The 23,514-nt window shown below is 32.5% G+C and overlaps 1 protein-coding gene across 4 annotated transcripts; it reads right to left on the bottom strand.

Annotated features, from left to right (window-relative positions):
- Positions 1-3,692: 3,692 nt before the first annotated feature.
- Positions 3,693-22,443, bottom strand: UBLCP1 (ubiquitin like domain containing CTD phosphatase 1). 4 transcript variants are annotated; one of them, XM_074291949.1, is made up of 11 exons: positions 22,202-22,443; positions 19,195-19,387; positions 18,260-18,351; positions 17,758-17,843; positions 17,560-17,675; positions 15,529-15,627; positions 14,225-14,262; positions 13,586-13,684; positions 11,268-11,384; positions 6,212-6,339; positions 3,693-4,846 (listed from the first exon to the last, which is right to left on the bottom strand). In XM_074291949.1, the coding sequence occupies exons 2-11, from the start codon at positions 19,346-19,348 to the stop codon at positions 4,819-4,821; spliced, it is 957 nt and encodes a 318-aa protein (XP_074148050.1). In that variant the 5' UTR covers positions 19,349-19,387; positions 22,202-22,443; the 3' UTR covers positions 3,693-4,818. The 4 variants fall into 4 exon arrangements, with proteins under 4 accessions (XP_074148050.1, XP_074148051.1, XP_074148053.1 ...); XM_074291950.1 differs by lacking the exon at positions 22,202-22,443 and adding an exon at positions 21,965-22,101; XM_074291952.1 differs by lacking the exon at positions 22,202-22,443 and adding an exon at positions 21,960-22,078.
- Between the last annotated feature and the right edge of the window lie 1,071 nt (positions 22,444-23,514).

Below are 23,514 nucleotides of genomic sequence, written 5' to 3'. Positions count from 1 at the left end.
AGATAGTGTTATGTTGTAAGAAATGTGTCAGAAAAAACTGATAAGAATTGCAGAGTAAAATGAGCAAACTCTGAATAACAAATATTATAACATTATTAATATATAATTTTGAAAGACTTAAGAATTCTGATCAACATAATGATCAACTAAGATTCCAGAGAATCACTGATGAAGGAAACTATTCATCTCCTAACAAGAATGTAATACATCTGCAGATTAAGACACATTTTTGCACATGGTCAATACGGAATTTTGCTTTGTTTGACCATCTATGTTTGTTAAAAATGTTGTTTTTGTTTGCCTTCTTCCAGTAAAGGAGAGACATGAGAAATGAGAAAAAAACAACTAAAAAAATACATACACACACACACATACGGAAAAAAAAAAAAAATTTTAATCAAAAACTAAAAGTTGGGATAGGCGAGATAAAAATAACATGAATATTTATTTAATAGTTATATTTAAATGTACAAATATTTCTATATATTTAAATATTAAAAAATTAAATATATTGGTATTATTCATTACTTCTAAATAATTCATGTACATCCCTAGTTACCATTTTGGATATATCAACCTAAAGATTTTCTTTTTATAATGAAATTTTTTTTAACTTTTCCAAATATTGTCTGTCAGTCAGCCATCAAGCATTTTTTAAGCTCTTACTTTGTACCAGGCCCTAGAAAAGGCCCTTTATTAAATGGTCCTTGAGAGGCCTAGAAGCAAGTTAAAACTCTTTCCATAAGTAACATCTCCTGGAGTGGTTTCTTCACTCTGCAGTCTATGATCTAGTGTATAGACCTTGAGAAATCATTAGCATTTGCCAAAAAAATATTCATGATGACAATTTCCCTTTCCAACAATGCAATTTTTGTTACTCATAACTTCAAGTTGCATGCATTTTGTGCCTGTGTCCTTGCCATGTGATAGGTTTCTCATTTCCTTACTTGTAAAAATGACTAAAGAAAAATTGCATAACACTTAGAAGATCCCCAAGATTTTAAAGTTAAAAATGGTTTTAGCAGAAAGAACATTGCTTTCATTCAGTAACTGATATGCAGACCTTGCTTTATGAAATAAGCAAATTCTTAAAGACTTTATTTTAAATGCAATAAGATTTTTAAAGAAATTTCATAGTGAACTGTATAGTAAATTTTTAACAGTAATCCCCTTATTAAGCTAAATTTATTTCTTTATAAATTGATTTCATTAGTTATACCAATCTATATAATTACCTCATACATGAAGCAGTGTTTGGAAAATCAAAAAACACTTTAACTTCTCTCTGAGTTTTATGTTTCTCCCCTTTATAGAAAATCATCTTGGAATTAAATAATTTTGCAGGTTATGGCTGCAAAAACAAAATAGTTTTTCTGAAATCTGTTTTAACAAATAGTTTTCTCTTGGGAAAAAACTAAAAATAATGTGAATATTTAGTATAGTTTATAATTTGAATGTAATAAATACTCTTATATGTTTAAATATAAAATTTTAATATAATTTATATTATTCTAAATAAGTCATGCACATCCCCACTTACCATCTTAGATACATCAAAAATTTTCTTTTTACAGTGAAATAATTTTTAACTTTTTTTTTTAACAAAGCTTTTGCAACCATTTTTTCTACATTATTCATATGCTAGACACCTAGAATTTGTTGCCTATGAAATTCTCAAGTTTCATACTCAATTTTCCAGACATTCTCTTCTGTTTGCTATGAAATTAACCTCAAGATTTCTATATTAGCTCAGCACTTAGCAGTTTAAGGACATATACATATTTTTCCCCCAATCAAGTCCAAAAGCATGAATCCCTACATAGTGTTAGTGAGTGTCTAATACCTTCTTAGAGGACTCCTTGGATTGATATTGAAGCTAACCTGGATTAATGAGATAAAGCATGTAAACACTTTGGAGGAAGAAGTAATGGTCTGCCTCTAGAGAGAAGCTGTGTTGATTACCTAAAATAAGAAAAGTTCATAATTGACTATCTTATTCTACACTTACATTTTAGTCCTGTTTTCTATAAATCATTTTATGATTGGAATTTCAAATAACACTGAACAAAAAACTCCTTGCATAGGATCTTTGCACACCAACCAGCAAAAGGCCTTTCCAGCCTGAAAACAAAAAAACTAGAAGTCAAAACCAATCTCAGATGCTTACTAGCTATGTAACCTTGGGCAATTCATTTAACTTGTTTCCCTCACTTTCTCAATTATAAAATGGGGATAATAACACTTACCTCTCAGGGTTATCATGAGAATCAAATGAGGTATCTGTAAAGCAATTAGTATAGTACCTGGTATGATATTTACTTCATACTTTTCTACTACTTCACTCATTTTCCACCAATTCCCCAAAATGAGGGCAATAGGGAATTTTGCTCTAATGTGAGATATATGAATTAAGAACATATTCTTATTGATGACATTGTAAAGGTTGATTTTTCTATCCTACCAGAACCAAATTAGATTGTAAACTACCTAAGAGCAGGATCTCTTCTTGTTCACTTTTGCATGATTTATCCTTTCACATTTCCTCCAAAATATTGAAGAAAGTAGATGTTTTTGCTTAATGATAGTTGCTTAAAAAAAAATAAAATTCTAGCTAGTATCCAAAGATGCTAAACTTAAAATTTTAAAATCACATGATGATAGAAGTTTTCCCTGGTTTTAAGATCCAAATTTTTCTGACACTTAGTACAAAGTACTGATACAATCAAAACAAAAATTAGTGTTCATAAGGGCTCTTAGCACTTCAAATCCTGAAATACTTCTAAATGAAGGGTTAAATGGTATCTAGTAATCTTATTAATTAGGTGAAAATAAGCCATAAATCTTTAATACTTAAAGGAATAACTCACTTGTCATAGTTAACTAACTAGACCATATTGTCTCTAACATTCTGGTTAAAAAATCTTCTATACCTCCATGTAGTTTGATTTATGTTATTTGGTTGTATATTCTGAGGAAAAATCAATACCAGTATTAAAATTGCACTTCTTTACATCAATATGTTATGTATTATCTTGAAATGTGTTTTCAAGTAAACTAACATTTAAATTCGCACTCTCTCTGTTGTTTAATTAGGCATAGTGGTTAATTAACCAGGGCTTTGGCACCACCTAATGGCAGAAAACAAAATTTAGATTCTTTTATCAAATTTTCTTGAATTATCACCCTACATTATTCCATTTGAAACTTGTAAAATCTTGGATGTTTTCAATTTAACTTTTTAAAAGAAGTTTTAAAAGATGTTATGTCATTTCAATCACTAATGAAGATTGGAATAGTGACTTCTTTTATAAGCATATAAATACCAAGAGGAAAACAATTCAGAAAAACTTTTCTTTAGTTTAAACAAAACTTATTATCTTGATATTTTATTCTCTAAGTAAAGGCAGACTAGACTGTGCTGTAAACAGCACACTGTAGCTTCTCAGATTTAAAAAAAAAAAAAAAAAGTCCTCCTCAAAATATTTAACCTTTTATAAAATGACTTTAATGCATTTTATCTTGGTACAAAAGCCTGTTCTGCATTATTTATATGCAAAAAGATACTAATGTACTTCACAAAACCTAAAAAATTTGTTTTTCAAGAGGCCATTACCTGACTCTGATGTTTCTGAATAATATGGCAAAAAAAAAAAAAAAAAAGGCAAAACACATGAGACCACGTAAAACAGATATCCAATGTTTTAAGAAAAGGTATTTATTATTTACACCACTGCTATAGTCCCTTAAGAACAATATATACCATGTTTATTTGAAAGGCTCGGACTTCTTTCAAATACAAAAACTGTATAATGTAACACTGTCAATAACGCAAAACAGCAGTCACATCATACTTCTATAGTGCAGGCTTAAGCATCGCAAGTAAATGACTTTTTGAAAACTGTATGGCTAGGTATTTCAATTGATATATGGTGTTTGCACTTGGACAAGATTTAACTAGAACAGAACAAGGGCTTTTGTTCATGCTTTATTAGGGATGAATCTGTGGCATGTCCTATTTGAAATTTAGTGCTTGTAAACTGCTTTATGACAATGGTTTTTAAGCAGAAATGCTTTTACTTAGCCATCAAATAAATACAGCTGGACTTTTTTTCCCTTCAAATTTGGTTTGTCAGTAATTATTTCCCAGGAATCCACCTCTTCCCAATATGGCACAATTGCCATTAGGGCTGGTGCTTTCCAGTCTTATACAAAGAAACACTGACACACAAAATACAAACCAAACTGAGAGTTTGTATTTAGAAACTTAAATATTGCAACAAGGAAGGAAAACTTTTTCTAAGACAGAAGGATGAAGAACCTTGGTTATTTAAAAGGATACCAAAACTGGCTACCTGCACAAATTTTTTGGTCTTAAAATAAAATCTTGCTTTCCAGTTCCAAGATAGGATTTTGGTCTTTGGAGATTTAGTGAAACAAAAACCTAAAGTCTCAAGCTGTTTCCAAAGTTACTGAATAACATCATTAGGAAAATTAGTAAAAATATTTTCCTCTATTTTTGTAGGGGAAAAAATTTACAATAATACCTTGGCAGCAGTGCAAAAGTAGGTATTATTTTTTAAATAGTAACATTGAAGAATATATTTGAAAAAGAAACTGGATTTTTTCTTTTTAGCTTATTGCTGTGATCTTCAAAAAATACAAAATAAAATAAAATAAAAAACTGGAAGACCAAGGATAAGCAGTCAGTCAGTCTGATGTTTGTTTCAGTGTCCAGCACTATCATAATATCTAGCATAAAAGCAAGGAAAGGTCCATAGATCTCAATTATCTTCAGATAAATGTTAATGCATCATAGAACTATTGCCCTTGCTTCTTTGAGAGATACCTGCAAGAAATAAAATTATCAAAATTCAAAAGTTATCTCAAACCAAGATTATTAAAACAATCGAAATATAATTCCTTAAAAAGAAAAAAAAAAAAAAGCAAAGCATTAAAGTAATGGATCTGCCTGCTTTAGAAAAGAAATAAACATATAGATTTACTACAAGGTACTTGATGTACTACTTTTCAAAATAAAGCTCTTAAATGCATCGAATAAAACACTTAAGATTACTAAGGAAACAATGACATTAAAATACAATTATCAAAATATTTTTTAGAATGAGTTTACAATCCCTAAGAACTCCAGATCTATTATAATACATATTTCAAAGTGCTTTTATAAATCTTACTATGAATGACAATCATTGCAGAAAATGAGCAGAAAAGATCTTGATCATGAATATGAAATAGGAAAAAGATGCCCATATAACACAAGCTAGGTTTTTTTCCTCCTTATTGTTATGGTAAAATTACATTAGACTATGATGTATGTTTCTAAATCTCTTTCACATTTTCCAATTAAAAATGGCCTCTCATCATAGTGTGTAGAAAGAAGTCTAGCCTGGGAACCAGAAAAGCTAGATTTATAGTTCTTGGTTTGCCAGTAAATATAATGTATAATATATGTATATTTATACCATGTGTGTGTATAAATATATATATATATATATATATACATACATATATATATGAAGAGTTTTATTACACTAAAGAATTATTTTTTAAATGATATTAATAAATGAACAATGTTGTATGTTCCTGGTGCAAAATTGACAATGAATATTAAAAATATAAATCAAAATATTAAAGATATGATTCTTTCAATTACTTGTCAGACAATTAAATTATGAATTTATCTGGAGTTTTAACTTTTGATGTGTTTTTAAATGCTTCATTTTAAGTACACAATTTCTGAGACCCAGTAAAACAACAACCACCCTTAGCAATTTATCCAAAATCATACAGTTATTTACAAAGTTTATAACCCAAATGTGTTAAATCCAGTTTGGTGTACTTAATACCAAACATCACCTACTTCTGAAATCCTTGCAATAAACAAGAAAACAGAAAAAAAACATTCTTTCCCATTCTTCTAAAAAGAAAGTTCAAAACAAGCTACTTTTTAAAATTAAGGTTTTAAAGCATGCCCTGCTTGTGCATCAAGATGATGAGAAGACAGTTTCTGAAAAAGATGAAATTTCTGAGATAAGGAAAAACAATTCTCTTTAGTTTCTAAATTGTAAAACACTTAAAAAAATGACACATTACAAACAAAAATGAGTTTATAACATCAAGCATATTTGAGTTTTCTAGTAAATTCTGTAAACATGTCTATCTTAAAGAGGAAAAATAGAAATGTAATACTTACCTTTCCCAATGTTTGTGATTCAGTTCCAAAAAGTCATCTAATTTTGCAATTTCCTTGAGGTATTGGGTTAACTTTAAAAGTTCTTTATCTTTATCTCTATTTAGATGAGCTTTCATAAAAGGCCTTATCTATTAGGAAACAAAGATCATTCAACACTTTAGACTAAGATAAATCTACAACAATCCTTTAATGTTTTATTATTTACGATAGATAATTAAGTTGATAAAAATTACTAAGTCCTTAGAACATTAACAGCAACATTTCTATAGTAACAGTCTCAGTTCATTAAACTGACAGTCATAGAGTAAGTTGAATCCAACAATATTGTGCCACTTCCTTCCCCTTAAAATATCAATGTCAGGGACTGCAAAAACAATTTAACTTTCTTCTATTTTAATCCCAAGGGGCTACTTTGTATAGTAATTCTTCGGCTCTGTATTTCCCCAACATTCAAGCAGTTCTCTCAACCAATTCTTATTCTACTTACATACAGATTTCATTCACATAAAATTAGCCAAAATGTAATCTAATCTCATTATTTCTCATTCTTTACCTGAGTATGAAGGAAATGTGATGAGTTTAATATTAATAAAGAACAAGAATGAAAAATATTTGTTTATAAGTAATTTTTCAGAGTTATAAGGATAAGGGCTGGGACTAAGGAATGAATCTATACTATGTCAGCTTCAAATACAGATTCATTGTATTTCACTATACTAAAGACCTGACAAACTCTCCTGTGATATTTCAGCAAAAACAATTATGTTACTATTATTTCTATCTTCTCTTCAACTAGGGGTTCATGGATATATTTTGCAGATTAAATGAAAAGCTTTAAGAATCTCAGCTCAGCTGCCTTGGGACAGCTAAGTGGTACAATGGATAGAGCACCAGCCCTGAAGTCAGGAGAACCTGAGTTCAAATCAGGGCTCAGACACTTATTACTTCCCAGCTGTTTGACCCTGGGCAAGTAACTTAACTCCAATTGCCTCAGCTAAAAACAAACAAACAAAAAAAAAGAATCTCAGCCCTCAGAAAAGTCCAAGAATCATTTTATGCCGCAAAATAAAACTCTGTAAGACAAAATCACACACCTTCCTCAAATTCTTATGCAGTGACTAAAAAAAAAAAAACAAAAACAAACAAAAAAAAAAAAAACAACTTTGCAGTATCTTTGTTGATCTGTTCTTAATTTGATCAAATTAAGGAAAGTCACTTCTAAATTATTCAAATTACTATACAAAAATAAGGATAACTGACCTCAAATAGTCATTATTCCATCACTTCTCTCATTTTGTGGTCAGTAACAACAAGCACAAACAAGAATTTTGTACTTTCAATAGATCAAAAGAAAGGATTAGGTGAACTAAGTGGCTGACCAACACAATTCTACAATAACAAACATTTATTAAGTGCCTACTATGAATAAGGTAGAGGTTGCTAGATGGTTCAGAGGACAGAGTGCCAGACTTAGAAAGAGAAAGACCTGAGTTCAAATCCAGATTCAGACACTTACTAATTATGTGACCCTGGTTAAGTTACTTTTGTTTGCTTTAATTTACTGGAGAAAGAAATGGCAAACCACTACAGAATCTTTGCCAAGAAAATTCTATGGACTATATTGGAATGCTAAGTTCAATAGGGTCATTAAGACTAATTTAATCATTAGTCAGACATGACTAAAAATTCAATGTGCATAAGATACTTCGGAAGACACTGAGGATTCAACAAGAGATAACATGGAAATCCTGCCCTAACAGAGTTTATAGTCTACAATAATAGATATGACACATATAATACAAATAATTTTGAATACAGAGTGTGATTGGTACCAAAAAAAGATCTAGCAAAGTGTCCTAAGACAACCAGAGGGAAAGAATGCTCCAGGCAAAGAAATAGGAAAGGTTTCAAGGTAGCACTAAGCTGCATTTCAAAGGAAAAGTGGAGTTATAATGGATAGAGAGAAGTATATTTTAGGCAAGGAAAATGGCCTCTCTGAAATATAGAGATAAGAAATGGCAGAACCAGATTACAGAATAGCTAGTAGCTCAACCTGGTTGGAACATGAGGGTAAAGAAGAGTAATGTGACCTAGAAAGAACTAAACAAAAATGGTCAATAAGAAGTGGACACTCAAAGAGAAAGAGAATAGGAGTATCACCATAGAATTAAATGCCAAAGAAGTAATAAGAACATGATATGTAAACTAGAAGCTATTGAGTCTGATTCCTGGCAAAATTCTAGATTGTCATATTAGAGATATTTAGTGAACATTCAGAAAAGGAGGCAGTATATGTAACAGAAATTCAGTTTCATATGCAATTCTACTTCATTGTGTATATGTATGTGTGTATAAAGGATACAACATTCTCCAAAATCTATAAAAAAGTTTCATATGCAATCCTACTTCTCATTGTGTGTGCATGTGTGTGTAAAAGGGTATATAACTCTCCAAAATCTATAAAGAAATAAATGGAAAGGGAATAGGATAAAGTGGGGTATAGAAAAATGTATACATGGCAAAGATTTATGGCAATGGGACAAAGTGTGTAGATTAAAGGGCAGTGGATAAAGGATAAGATGGGTTGTAGAAGGGTATACAAAGTAATAGTAGTGGGATAAGGTGTATAGATTAATGGGAAAGGGATAAATTTTGGGGAAAAGGATGGCTTAGGATACGGGATATAGAAGAGTATTTAGAGTAACAGGAGTGAGATAAGGCATGTATATTAAAGGCAATAGAGTAAAGAGAGAAGGAAAGTGTAGAGGGAGAAGATAAGGAAAACATCCAGTGTGGAAGGAGATTAATACCAAGGCAGGTTAAGGAGCAGAATTAAAGTAGAAGAGTTAGCAGGGATAGGAAATCAGAGATATAGATAAGGATTGGGTGGGGTGCGGGGTGCAGAATTTAAAAAACAAAGCTAGTAATCATTGATCTTAGACAAAGTCAAATTTGATTCAACCAAGAGAGAAATCTACATAATGTCAGCCATATTAACATTGTTTTAGATACAAGTTTACATATGGGAATGTATTTATGTTTATATGAGTATATGTGGGTATATATGCATGTAGATCTATGCATATTTATGTATATATGTGCAAGTATGAGAGTGTGTGAACAAATATCTGTGCTTAACTGTAGTTTGTTTGGGAGAGGCAAGAGGGATGAAAGGGGGGAAAAGAATAAAGTAAAAAGTATGCAGCACAGAACAAAAGAATAATCTATTAGGAAGCAAAGAAAAGATGGACACTCATGAATATAATTTCCTCTATTATTATATATGCTTTCTTGAAATTTAAATTTATTTTTACATATTTTGAATCCTTTGTTACATATTTTGAATCCTCTATGATATTCTGCTGGGCATATGACAGACAATATTTTGTTTTGATATTTTATTTTCCTTTTCTGTCTTTCTTTTTTATATTGTTTTTATTATTTTGTATTTAGTTCAATATATTAAAAAAGGGGGAGAGAAAGCATTTAACATCCAATAGCCTTTCTACTCAAAGGTCATGCTTTTGAAACCTATTAACATTCTTGTCCATACAAACAAAAATTCATAATTACTGTTCTCCTGTTAAGATGACATTTTGTTGCAAAAAGCAAATACTTCCAAATAAATGCTGACTTTCAAATTCCTGAAGGGCATTTTCCCCTAAGCTTTACACATTATTTACTTAAAGAGGTAAAGTTATTAGTACTATATATAAATTATATTGTAGTCAAGTACATTCCCTTCCAAGCCTAAATTTCAATTGTCCCATTAATTCAATAAATTAGCATTCTTGTCCAATGTCAATCTGTGAGGAAAGCACCAAATATTTGTTTATCTTAGATGTTTAAAATTGTTTGTGTTGCTAAAAAAAACAAAAACAAACAAACAAAAAAAAAAACAAACACCTTTATTGCCAACACTTCCATTTTATACTAATAAATAATCTGCTGGTTTTACTTTCAATGTAAATTACATGACAGTAGATGTTCTGCAGTAAGACTGTTTTCACAGTAATTAAAATAAACACCGTGGTTACGTTTGTTAATTAAGGAGACATGACTCAAACATACAGGGTGCATGAAGTAATAAAGTTTGTTTTTTGTAAACTACGTTACATACTTTGCTATGTCTTAAATGATTAAAATTAAACTGTGAAGATTCAAGTGTTTAATATGATATATATTATATAAAGAGTTTAGAACTAATGCTGAGTGAAATGAGCAGGACCAGGAGATCATTATATACTTCAACAACAGTACTATATAATGATCAATTCTGATGGACGAGGCCCTCTTCAACAATGGGATGAACCAAATCAATTCCAATAGAGCAGCAATGAACTGAACCAGCTACACCCAGTGAAAGAACTCTGGGAGATAACTATGAACCACTACATAGAATTCCCAATCCCTCTATTTTTGTCCGCCTGAATTTTTGATTTCCTTCACAGGCTAATTAAACACTATTTCAAAGTCAGATTCTTTTTGTACAGCAAAATAACTGCTTGGACATGTATACATATATTGTATTTAATTTATACTTTAACATATTTAACATATATTGATCAATCTACCATCTGAGGGGCAAGGGAGGAAAGAGGGGAAAAATTAGAACAAAAGGTTTAGCAATCGTAAATGCTGTAAAATTACCCATGCATATATCTGGTAAATAAAAATTAAAAAAAAAAAAAAAAGAGTTTAGGAAAAAACACTAAAATAGAAGGAATTCAATTTTATAAATTTTTCCATGGGGCAGCTAGGTGGTGCAGTGGGATAGAGCACCAGCCCTGAAGTCAGGAGGACCCCAGTTCAAGTCTAATCTCAGACACTTAACACTTCCTAGCTGTGTGACCCTGGGCAAGTCACTTAACCCCAGCCTCAGGGGGAAAATAAATAAATAAATAGATAGATAGATAAAGAAATAAATACATTTTCCCATGAAATTTAAGCTTCATTTAACCTGTAGTCTTAATAACACTTCCAAAAAATTATTCCTTCAAATTTCTGTTGTGCTATTTCTTCTAGATCATGTAAAATAATAGAATGACTGATTTACCTTTAATCCATTCTGTGGGTTCATAAGAAAATTTCTTCCAATATCGTCAAACATAATGGTATTTTTTTTGCTGTAAAACTCTGAAAATTTTCCCCATATAACACCAAGAGGTTTTACCTTGAGGATAAAAAGGAAGTTTTGTTTATATATGATCTTAAAATCTTAAATCATAAGCACAAAATCAATTTCTGGATAGTTCACTGAAGTCCAAGCAAAATTAAAAACCAAAATAGTCTCTCTGAAGTATTTCAGATATCAATGATAATCTTCTGCCACTATATTGAGTCAATATTGATTAATATAAAAAAACATTCCTAAGAAGTTTCGAAAACATATACCAAATGGAAATACTCAAACAGCCTGTGATTTATAGGCCTACACTTTTAGATCTTTTCTCTTCCTCATCTGACATCCAAAACATGGCATCTTGATTAAGATAACCCAAAAATAACTTAGTGAAGAACACTTTAGAATAGTGACTATTCTAATCGCAATTTCAAAATTTTATACTGCTAAAAAATGACTTTTCTGCCTGTAATGTGGCAGTGTTACTGCATTTAAAAAGATAGGAACTCTTTCCTGATAGATGATAGCAGATATAATGGTAACAAGTTCTTAATAAACATTACTGATCTTAATTTTTTTTTTATATTCTAAATTTTCTTTTTTAACCAATTGCACTTTTTTCTATTTCAATTTTATTTTAAAGAAGGAAAGTATGGGGGGGCAATAGGTGGCACAGTGGATAGAGCACCAGCCTTGAATTCAGGAGGACTGGAGTTCAAATCTGGTCTCAGACACTTAACACTTCCTAGCTGTGTGACCCTGGGCAAGTCACTTAATCCCAGCCTCAGGGGAAAAAAAAAAAAAAGGAAAGGAATATATAGAAAGGTATTAAGATGAATAGCTCTTAATACTCTCCCTCCCTTCAACTGAAAACTCTTTGCCAACATCTATAGTCAAATAAAACATTCCTATGTTGGCTATATTCCCACGGATTCCCCCACCTTCCCAAAGCCTCAATTTTCACTATTAAGTCTATTATATCTCTATCTGGAAGTAATATGTTCCACTAAGTATTCTGGAACTATGTTGGTCAATGTGTGGACCATAACCTGTCTTTTGATGATTATTCAATGTTATTACTCCAATGATGATTACTCCAATGTTATTCTCTACTATTCTACACTGTTCACCTTGTATCAGTTCATACAAGTCTCCTCAAGTTTCTCTAAAACCATTCCCTTCATCATTTTTTTTTTTTGGTACAACAGTATTCCAACATACTGATATATCATTATTTGTTCAACCATTGGTCAAATTGATGAACGACTCCTCAATTTCCAATTCTTTACTACAAGAAAGAGTGTCATAAATATTTTTGTATGTGTCTTTTTACTCTTGTACTTACATCAGCTTGATTTTCAAAACTATCCTTCTCCCCATCTCTCCCTAATTGTTCTTTATAACCAAAAATAAAAAAGGAGGGGAAAAATGCATCTCAACAAAACTAACACATTAACCAAGTGTGATAATATATGCAATACTCCACATCCACAGGCCTGTCTATGTAAGGGTTAAACTTGGTTTATGTAGCTACATAATTTTTCCATGCTCCTCTGAATTCTTCATATTCCATTCCATTTATGTATCACAATTCACTTAACTATTTGTCTTCTTTGCTAAGATAAAGTGGTTCTATAACTTTGCTGTACATGAGATTTTTCTGTCTTTGCCTCCTTAGGGTATGTCCCTAGCAGCAGGATCTCTGGGATAATTACCTTCTTATAGTATAATTTCAAATTCTTTTCCATAGAGGTTAAACCAATTCATAGTTCTACTAATGGTATTCTAGTATGTCTACCTTCCAAAAAGCTCCAAAGCTTAATTATTCCCTCTCTTGTCAAATTTCTGGGTATGAGCAAAAACCTGTTTTTTTTGATATGTACTTTTTTTTTTTTAATTGATGATTTGGGACAATCTTTAAAATGATTGCTAATATTTTGCAATTTTTGGAAAGCCATTTATTTACTAAGACCACTTAACCATTGCCATATTCATTAGTGGCAGTGTAGTATAAGTGTTCTGTTCTGCCCCAATTCCAAACCTAAAGCACCAACTGGTCTAAATCAGGCCTGGTCTGTTATACCATTCCTATCTTCTTATTCTGCTCAATTCTTAGAAGATGTACTCAAAAATTGAAGACTTAGAAGATTGTACTCAAAGCCCTTCTTTAATTCTTTTAAAATTTTATGGGAACCCAGAGAAACAAAATATATTTTCAAAAAACAAAAACAAAACCCCCCAACACTTCTTACATCTATTAGGCCTCTTCTTGGGGTATGCACTGTTATCATAGCAGCACTGTCCAACATGAAGGTGATCTTATAGTTTGTATTCGTACTTACTCCCAGCTCCTATAAACAAAAATACCCATTACTGATATGACAGTGGTTTCAGAAAAACTTTGCTGCTTTTGTCCAGTGGTTGGCTTGGTTTTTTCCCCTATAGTATCAATACACAGGGACACTGGCTCAATTAGGGGGAGATTCCAACAGTCATTTCCTGCATCTCCAATTTTCCACTCATATGACCAATATTCTGCTGAGCTGACAAATCTTACTAGATGAAGTTAAAAAAGATCAGGGAAAGTAAAGATGAACTTAAAAAAAAAAAAATAACAAAAAACTTTCTAACTTCTTATTTGTCCAGAGTATCACGTATTTTCAATCATTACAATCATTTCAATCATAGTAAAAGAAAGACACTCAGATTGGCATTTAAAGAAGCAAAACATACAATGTATATGATAAGCAATTCTATAAAAAGTATGAAATGTCAAATTTAAATAAGCAACAATATTTCTTCTCCCAGAACTACAGTATTGTTTTTATCTTGTTCATTACTTTTTTAATAGTTTCTTAGTAACTTGAAATTTTGGAAAACAAAAATTTTACCTTCATTTTAGCTTCAATCCACTTCATATTTGTAGCAGCTAAAACACAAAAGAAAATTATATAAAAATTAAATTATGTAATAGTAAAATCTTCCATCTCTTGTGTAAACATAGCTATCCTCTGTAAAGTACTCAAGTTAGATATTCATTAGTGCCTTGACAGCATTGTCTTCAATCTTTACAAGTAAAATAAGCACCATCTATTTTTGATATAACTTCAAGAAAGAAATTTTTGCTCAAATGTGTATAATAGACATATAGCTAGAAAAAAATTCAGATTATCTAGTTCAATCACCTCATTTTACAGCCAAGATAAACTGGCATCCATAGAGTTAAATAACCTGCCTAAAGTCACACACAGGAGAAATTCAATCCCAGGCCATCCTCCAGTTCTTTCTGCTGGAGGCCCTTATAGTATTCTTGCAAGCTCTAAATCTAGCCTCTTTGCTTAAAATAATTACAAAGGAAAAATACTTATGAATCAGATCACAAATTTCCTTACGACTCCCAAGCTACATATTTGCACACAGTTCTCTCTCATTCATGCAAATGGTATCAGAATTCCTGGTTGTATTATTAAAATTATAAGTATATTCTTATATGGGCTGGCAGTTGATTACTACCCAATCATGATCAATCTTTTATCAGAGTTGAGAAATGTAACACTTGTTGGGTCTGGCAGCCTTTACTGATGACACCAAAATTAGCAAAATCCAGTACAATATGCTATTTTCCAACTATTTGGATATTGGTTCATGACTAAGTCAAAGGTAAATGATAAGATGCAAGATCTACTGGTCTAAAGAACAGTGGAATAAGCCATACAGATCACCACTAGAGAATAACATCTATAGGATCAAAACCATGTCTTATATGAGTTTTATATCTTCTCAAGAAACTAGTATAGTACTTTTGGTAAAAGACATGAAATAAATATTTGTGGAAAGAACATGAAATCATTACATATATATATATATATTTTTTTTTTAATTTCATATTTTATAATGTGATAATACTCCCTAATAAAAAACTGATCAAAACATTAATCTAATATCATGCTCTGTTCCCCTTAAAACATGTAATCATTTTAAGACTGGAAGAACAAAAAAGAAAATTGTCCTGATTTACCCATTCTAACCATACAAAGCACCACATAAAAAAAGTCCTCCACTGAACCTAATTGTCCTATCCATACATAAATCCAAAGGTTGCGCCCTTCTTTAGCTTTATATGAATTTAAGAAAAAGCAATTCAAGAAGGTTAAATGATACGCAAGAAATTTTTAAGTGGAAAAATGTAGCTTACACCAAATTACTATGTCATAATCTTCATATGCAGATGTTAAGAATTCATGAAGATATGGCCGCATTAACTCTACCCCAGTCTCTGCACAGGACCTGTGATCTAAAGAGAAAATTAAGAAATTAGTGAGACAATTATTAATTTAAGATTATTATCAGGGAAATTATGTCGCTCAGTGGATAGAGCCCCAACTTTAGAATCATATCTGGCCTAAGACTTGACAATTAGCTATGTCATTCTGGGCAAGTCCCTTAATTCCAGTTGCCTTAGAAAGGAAAAAAAAAAAATTTTTTTTGCCATACAACTGTCCTAATTCTAATGTATCCCATCTTGGGATCTGGCCACTACTACAAAATTGTCCTTTATTATGCTTATCTCTGACCATATTATTCCGCAGAAACAAAGTCAATCCTTTATTACACTTATCTCTGATTTTATTGCCCCCCAAAACAAATCTAAATTCAAAATGGAATTCAAGGTCATTGGCCCCCATTCTGGCAACAAACTATTTATAGTCTTATCTCACACAACTCTTTTTAATGTCCTCTATATGTCATATGGCCACTAAACTAGATTAGTTATCTTTCCATAAACACATCTTGCCTCTTTGCACTGTGCTACTCAAATGTACCATATCTCTAGAATGCTCTTCTATTTTCTTTTTTTTCCCCTCCAAACCTTTTATGAAATTCTATCTATTTTTCAAAATCCAGTTCCACTACTGTTTCTTCCATGAAGCCTTCATGGCTGGAAGAGATCTCGTCTTCTCTTAATTTTCACAGGTATTCATCTTCACCTCTCTTATACATATATAACGTTCCATTCTGCATAAGTTATTTGTGTTCATGTTTTATTTTTCCTACTAAATGAAAATGTTTTGAGGGACAACAGCCAGGTTTAGTTATTTTGGTATCTCTTTTACTTTCAGGATTTAATAAAATGTAGTATAAATAGTGAATGTTCAATGTCTTTTGAAATGAATTTTAGTGGACATAAATAGGAGTAAATATTTGTAAACAACAGAACACAGAAGCATGTTTCCAAGTTAATACATACTATATCAAGTATCTACAAGTGAAAAAATTAATTCTTTGGTGATAGAATTATTTCCTTGGAATTTAAAGGTAAGGGTTTGATATTAGCTTCAAAAATTCTAAAAGAATATTGTCTTTTTAGTAAAAATGCTTTTGAAGCTACATTCTGCCAAGTCAGTAAAAATATAAACACATTTACATATCAGTGTTTCAAGTTAAGATGCAGAGTGTGTAAATATACAATTAAGTTTTATTATTCTGAAAGAAATAAATTTCCTATTGAAATCAAATCCAAGGGGCAGCTAGTTGGCGCAGTGGATAGAGCACTAGCCTTGAAGTCAGGAGGACCTGAGTTCAAATTTGGTCTCAGACACTTAACACTTCCTAGCTGTGTGACCCTGGGCAACTCGCTGAACCCCAGCCTCAGGTGGAAAAAAAAAAGAAAGAAAGAAATTAAATCCAACTCCCTCATTTTAAAAAAGTTAATTTACTGATAAACGGGTTTCGATTTTGAGTAAACACTCATTTACTATGTACTGATTGCAAATATACTTCTAATAAACAGAATGGTAGTGTAGCAATGTTTATTCTTCTATAATAAACTACACACATTCATTTGACAATGTTACACAGTACATTTTTTAAAATGTTGATTTCCATATCAACATGACAAATTCTAAAATCTAAAAACATTCATTTTTTTTTTCCCCTGAGTCAATTGAGGTTAAATGACTTGCCCAGGGTCACACAGCAAGGAAGTATTCCTAGTCTGATTATTCCTGATCTAAGACCATATTTGAATTCAGGTCCTCCCTGACTTCAGGGCTAGTGCTCTATCCACTGCCCCCACCCATTCTTGAGAACAATTAAGAACTAAAAGCATAGGAACATAAAGTCAAAAAATTAATTTGAAATATTTTACAAAAAACACTGTACTGTTAAATAAAAAAAAAAGAAAATCATTTCCCCCAAATGATAAAATTCTTATTAGCTAACTTACCAAACAATGTATAGTCAACATCTAGAACCAAAAGTTTTTTTCCTTCCCTGGGAGGATTCAAAATTTCCACTTTATAATCTTTAACTCTTCGAGAAATTTTTAGCAAGTTTTCTTCCCTAATGCAAAAAGTAAAAACATAGCTGAAATGTTTATTTTTTATATTAAATTCAATTTTCTCCAAAAATACTAAATACTTACCTATTTTCTACTTCAACTACTTCCTCTTCAATATCAAAATCATTGACAACATCATCATTGTCAGGTGGTGGGCCTAAGACATCTTCCTATAAACATGGAAAAGGAACAGAGCCTTGAGTTTAATATTTGTCATTTTTTATTTCAACTAATTAATCCAAAATTATCTATTATTTTTCTATTTTAAAAAATATGCATTACACAGTTCAAATAACAATGAGCAATTTGAGGGAAAATGTCTTTCAAAACATATTATGAAAGATTTCTAAGGATAACCTTTCATTGTAAGGTTTCACATATTAAATGTGATACCCATTCCAGCTACTTTAGTATCTACATATGGCTCTATGTAAACAGGTCCACATATACTTATGTTCTGCTATGAATTAATGCTACTTTATATACTGCTAAACTATGACAGCCCTATAACAATTATAACTATGGTATAACAATGTAATGTAGATTGTAACATCTTCAAAGGAACAAATGGTTTGTAAACATTTACCAAGCTCTCCTCTCGAGTTCCCATCATCATGATTTTAGTATTTGGTTTCAGTTTGAGAGCTCCAAGCTTAACGTCATTTTCTGCAGGTTTGCCTACAATACAAGCAAATGACTGTTTTTTCACTAAAGTTCAAAAGCCAACTTCACTATTCCATGACACAAACCCTAGCATAAAAATCTGCACAATTTCACAGCAGGTGAAAGTAAACTAACATAGCAATGTTACTGTAAAGTAATAGCCATATGTCTAAAATTAAAAAGCAGTAGCTGATCTTAGTGCTATTTTCCCCTCTGCCCCATAAAATATCCTACCTTTATAAATTCATTCTTTACTAATTCAAAATTAAAAGAAATACTCTTCTAAAAAGATTCAAGCACAATATCTCCCTCCCCAAAATAGTCACCACATCTGCAATACACAAAATTTACCCCTCAAAAGCTATTATTACAAAAGTTAAATGCCACAAATGCTGAGAAAGACTATTAGAGTTAGTATAAATGGAATACCATCCTCATTTTAAAAACAGAAATGATTATATTGGATGAAGAAAAGAACCATAACTTTAAGAGAGACTACGAAAATTTAAAAAATATTCTCAATTTCACCCAATGCTTCTGTGTAAGAAATTAAACTCTAAGAAAAAAATAATTACAAAAAGAATAAGCATTGGTAATTCTCAAGAGAATAAAAAGTAATCTTATCATTATTAATAGTTCTTTTATATATCTTTTCATATGTCAGCTTACTTGTGCCACTTGGGAGCAATTAAATCTCCATCTAAAATATATATCCAAAGTGGAAAAGAAATACTGTACTAAAGCAAAAGGATATTTAAACTTTATAGTATCATTAAGAAAATAATACATATATACTTCAATGAAAAAGGTTAGAAAGCTCTACACAATTATTTATTTTTAAAAATGAGTACTTTTTACCTTTAACTTTGAGACCAAGCAACTTTTGGCGTTCTGGTAGCACTCCTGTAAGTGTCTTAAGGGATTGCTTGAGATCTAGCACCGTATCTTCTTCGGAAAGTGTGGTTATTGAATATTCTTGTCCACCCCATTTTATTATGAGAGAGAGAGACATCCCTGAAGCATGCGATCAAGCAATTTATTGTCAAAAGACCTAGAAAGTAAGGAATGGGCAAATAAAAAATCAAAATGAATACACACACACTCACACGTAAGATGATATACATAATACATTATATACATAATATTTTATATATAGATATACATAATACTTTTAGAGATACAATTTCAAGATAAAATATTATTTAAAATGTAGTACATTAAAATAATTATTTATAATACTGTTATTCAGTAGCATCATGCATTTCTCTTCTTCCACTCCCATACATTATCATAATTAACAGCACTTATAGATTTCTTTACAAACTCATTTCTCCTCATGAATCTAGATACTCTAGTTTAAAAAAACAAAAACAAAACCAAATATAGCTATTTCTAGACTCTTATTTGACTAATGAAACATTTAACTGAATTCTTCCACAATATAGTTCCTTACCTCCTTCTCTCTCCACTTATTACATCCAAATGACAGGGTAAAAGTAAACTCAGAATTTCAAAATCATTTAGAATTAGCATGAAAATTATCTGTAGGCAATTTCAACATGACCTATTAACTATAAGATCTATCATAGCTATTTAAACATACTATACTTTGAACAAAATTTGCTACATTTTAAAAACTTTAAAATCACTACTAGTTCAAGATATCAGCTTCTATTTCAGTTACTTACTCAATGTTATAAGCTCCAATAACACTCTTTAAAAATGAAATGACCTGTTTATTTAGCATAAAAATGCTAACTTGTAACAGTTGTAAGATTAATTTCCTCTGAGGGGAAAAAATTCAAATGTGTAGTCTTAAAACCAAATGCTGAAATATCACCTGCTAGAATAGTGTATATACCATATTTAGTAGTACAAGTATTATAATATAATACTTGTACTACTAAATATGGTATGAATACAAAAGATATTTAAATATTCATAAACACTAAGAAATAGATGGATGCTGAAATTCTGCTGCCATAAAACAAAACTTCACATTCTTGGGCACCTCTATGTGCTTTTCTCATATGTTAAAAATAGAGGGGGTTGGAACTAGAAGATATCTTTTCATATGTAAGCTTATTTGTGCCACTTAAGAGCAACAAAATCTCCATCTAAAATATATATCCAAAGCTGGGGGGGGGGGGAGGAATATTGCACTAAAGCAAAAGGATATTTAAATTTCATAGTAACATTCAAAAAAATAATACATATATAATTCAATGAAGAAGTTAGAAAACTCTACACAATTATTTTTAAAAATGAGTACTTTAAGCTCCAAATCTTATAATCCTTAAAGAAAAATAATAGAACAAAGTACACAGTACTAAGAGTGGGTTTGCAATAGCAACTCTAGTATTAATTGGCTGTGTGACCATGAACTTGTCTGGCTTCAAGAACTTCCCTCTTCTATAAAATGAAGAGTTTGGCCTGTATTGAGTCCTTTTGGGTCTAAGACTTTATAGTACACATTTTCAAACCAAAGTGAACAAAGTAACATTGCATAAGATAACAATACCTTTTCTATGAACCTCCTTAATGAAGGAATTGTATTATATGATGTTTTCCATTTTCCAAACAATGCTTTCCAGCTCAAAGACTCAAAAAATGTCATATTCAAATTAAAATTTGTAAAGCAACAATAATGTATAAATTTATATATACATATATATACATATGTATATATACATATACATATACATATACACACACACATTTATATTTCCAGTAAGGCTTTTCTTTTAGCCTTCCCATCCATAAACGTTTTCTATCAATAGTAATACTCTTTAAAAAAACAAACAAACAAACAAAAACTTTAGGAGAAAACATTCGACAAATGAACAATTATAAGCAAAAGATCGGAACTCAAATTAGCATAACTGTAAAAAAGACACCTTACAAGATTACCTAGCATTCCCCTTCCACATTCTAGATGAGAACAATGAGCTGAGGAACGGTATTCAACCAAAGGCATAAGAGTACATGAGTAGAACAGCGGGGATCTGAGCCCAGTTCCTTTGATTCCATATCCAGAGCTCTTGTCACATCATTACTGCCCCCAGTAATTTGTATTAGATCTATAAATTTTATGATACCACCTACATTTTGAAGAAAGTTCAAAGAACATAGTAAAGGAAGCAAAAGGCCGGGGAATGCAATTGAACAAACATTTATTAGACGCCTGCTCTCTATAAAGCACTGAGTTTGGCAAAGACACATACACTTAATGATTAGATGGGCCTGAACTTGCAGTTATAGTCATTGCAAGGAAGTGTAACAAGAGAAAAAAAGCACAACAGAAAACGGTGGGAAAAGCAAGTGCGCCTTAATATTAGCGACTCCTTCAAATCAGTGAACTAGCAAGAAGGCAGGAGATAACTCTGGAGGGTGGAGGGAATTACCAAGAATAAAACAGGTGTGTGTGGGGGAGAGCGGAAATGGAAGGGATGGGGGAAGGGACAGTGGGAAGTGGTGGAAGGTGAAGACCAAACGGGAGGGAAGGACTTCAGCAAAGGAGGCTTTGAAACAGGATGGGGAAACAAGTTGTCAGTGAGGGGAGCGCTGGCCTGGGCCCTTGTGAGGGGACGGGTAGGGGAGTCACCCCGACATCCCCAGCCCACCTCACCAACACTAACATCCTGTCCTCTTCCCTCCCATCACATTCATCTCCACAAGGAGCCCGCGGGACGGCAGCAAATTCGGCCTCCAGCCGGGGTCTCCACACCGCAGGCCCCACGGCCTTGCAGGAAAGGAGATCTGGACCTCATAGAGAAAGGAAGGGGGATGGTCAGCTCCCCACAGAGGTTTTCGCCGGTTTCCGTCACTTCGCTTCGGGGAAACTCAGGGCGTCCCGCCCCCTCACCTGGAACGGAGTCTCGACTGGCAGCGGCGGCGGATACAAGAACCTGCCACACCGGAACCGGCGGCGGCGCCCGGAAGTTGTAGACAAGAACCGGAACTGGTCGTCGGAACCGGAAGCCAAGGAAGACATCAGGGTAGCAAGAGGAAAATAGAGGAAATGAATAGCCGATGTTGTGGTCCACGGCAGGACAGAGTCAACACCTGGAGAGAGTTCATGTTTGAAGTCGCTATTTCGAGAAGTGCAAAGCTTCGGGCCTCTGCGACCCGGATGTAGATGGCAAGGAGTTGCTGACGACTGACAACGTCCTGCCTGCACTACGCAGGCGCATGTTACACGTCAAAAGCTAGTGGGGGAAGGGCAGGCAAGTCCCGGAGCTGGTCGATTTGAGTTGTTCCTCCTGATTTGTCTCAGATTCCCAGGTCCTGAGAGATCCCGCCCTCCACAGTATACAGTTATGAGGTTATGAAAGTTGAAAGCATTCAGGTTTTGGAGCCTGGGGTCGAATTTCTGTCCCAGCCTTTATTTCTGTGATCTGGACGGTGTCTCATATCCCTGAACCTCAATTTGCTCATCTGTAAAATGGGAATGATACTTGTTCTCACCTTCTTCACTGGGGAGTTGGGTGCACCTTTCCTCAGGTGAGATGAGGTTGTTGAAAGGAAAGCATTTTGTAAAATAAAACTGGTAAGAGAGAACTGGGATCCGTTTCAGGAAAAAGAAAAAAGTGAAGGAAATGTTAATATCGAGGACACTGGAGGCAGTGGGAGGAAAGATTCATGAACTTGAGAATAGTCAGAATACCTGATTTTGAATCCCCTCTCTGCCAATTTCTATCAGTTTGTCTTTGGGAAAGACACTTTACTCTATCTTTAAAACGAAATGGACCAGATGGTTTCTAAGTTTTCTTTCAGCCTATCAGGGGTTCTCAAACTACGGCCCGTTGAGGAAGTTTATGCGGCCGGCTGGGTTAAGGCTAATGGGCCGAGGGGCGGAGACAAAGTGTGAGCTTTTGTTTTTACTCTAGTCCGGCCCTCCCCCAGTCTGAGGGACAGTGACTGGCCCCTACTTAAAAAGTCTGAGGACCGCTGTTAGATCTTTGTTCCTTTGATCTCTTGACTTATGAAATGACACTGTTGTCCCCTTTAGACTTGAATTTATCCAAGTCTTTTTTTTTTTTTCAGACTTCTAAATAAGGGAATGGAATGAACACCCTACTATGGGGTGAGGGAGTGTCGGATCCCAAAAGCAATATTGGGGTTAAGAGCAGATGTCAAGGAGGCTCTCAAAAGAATTTGTAAGCTTAGACCATCCCA

This window comes from Sminthopsis crassicaudata, chromosome 2, assembly GCF_048593235.1.
Source record: "Sminthopsis crassicaudata isolate SCR6 chromosome 2, ASM4859323v1, whole genome shotgun sequence".
Lineage (NCBI taxonomy): Eukaryota > Metazoa > Chordata > Mammalia > Dasyuromorphia > Dasyuridae > Sminthopsis > Sminthopsis crassicaudata.
The sequence above is the reverse complement of the archived record's forward strand: the minus strand, read 5'-3'. Positions and strand labels throughout refer to the sequence as shown.

Coding starts and splice junctions, on each gene's coding strand:
- UBLCP1 (XM_074291949.1), bottom strand. CDS start 19,348: ATGTCTCTCTCTCTCATAATAAAATGGGGTGGACAAGAATATTCAATA. Junction 13,685..14,224: donor GGATTGAAGCTAAAATGAAG/GTAAAATTTTTG, acceptor TTTTGTTTATAG/GAGCTGGGAGTAAGTACGAA. Junction 4,847..6,211: donor AATCACAAACATTGGGAAAG/GTAAGTATTACA, acceptor TATTTCTTGCAG/GTATCTCTCAAAGAAGCAAG.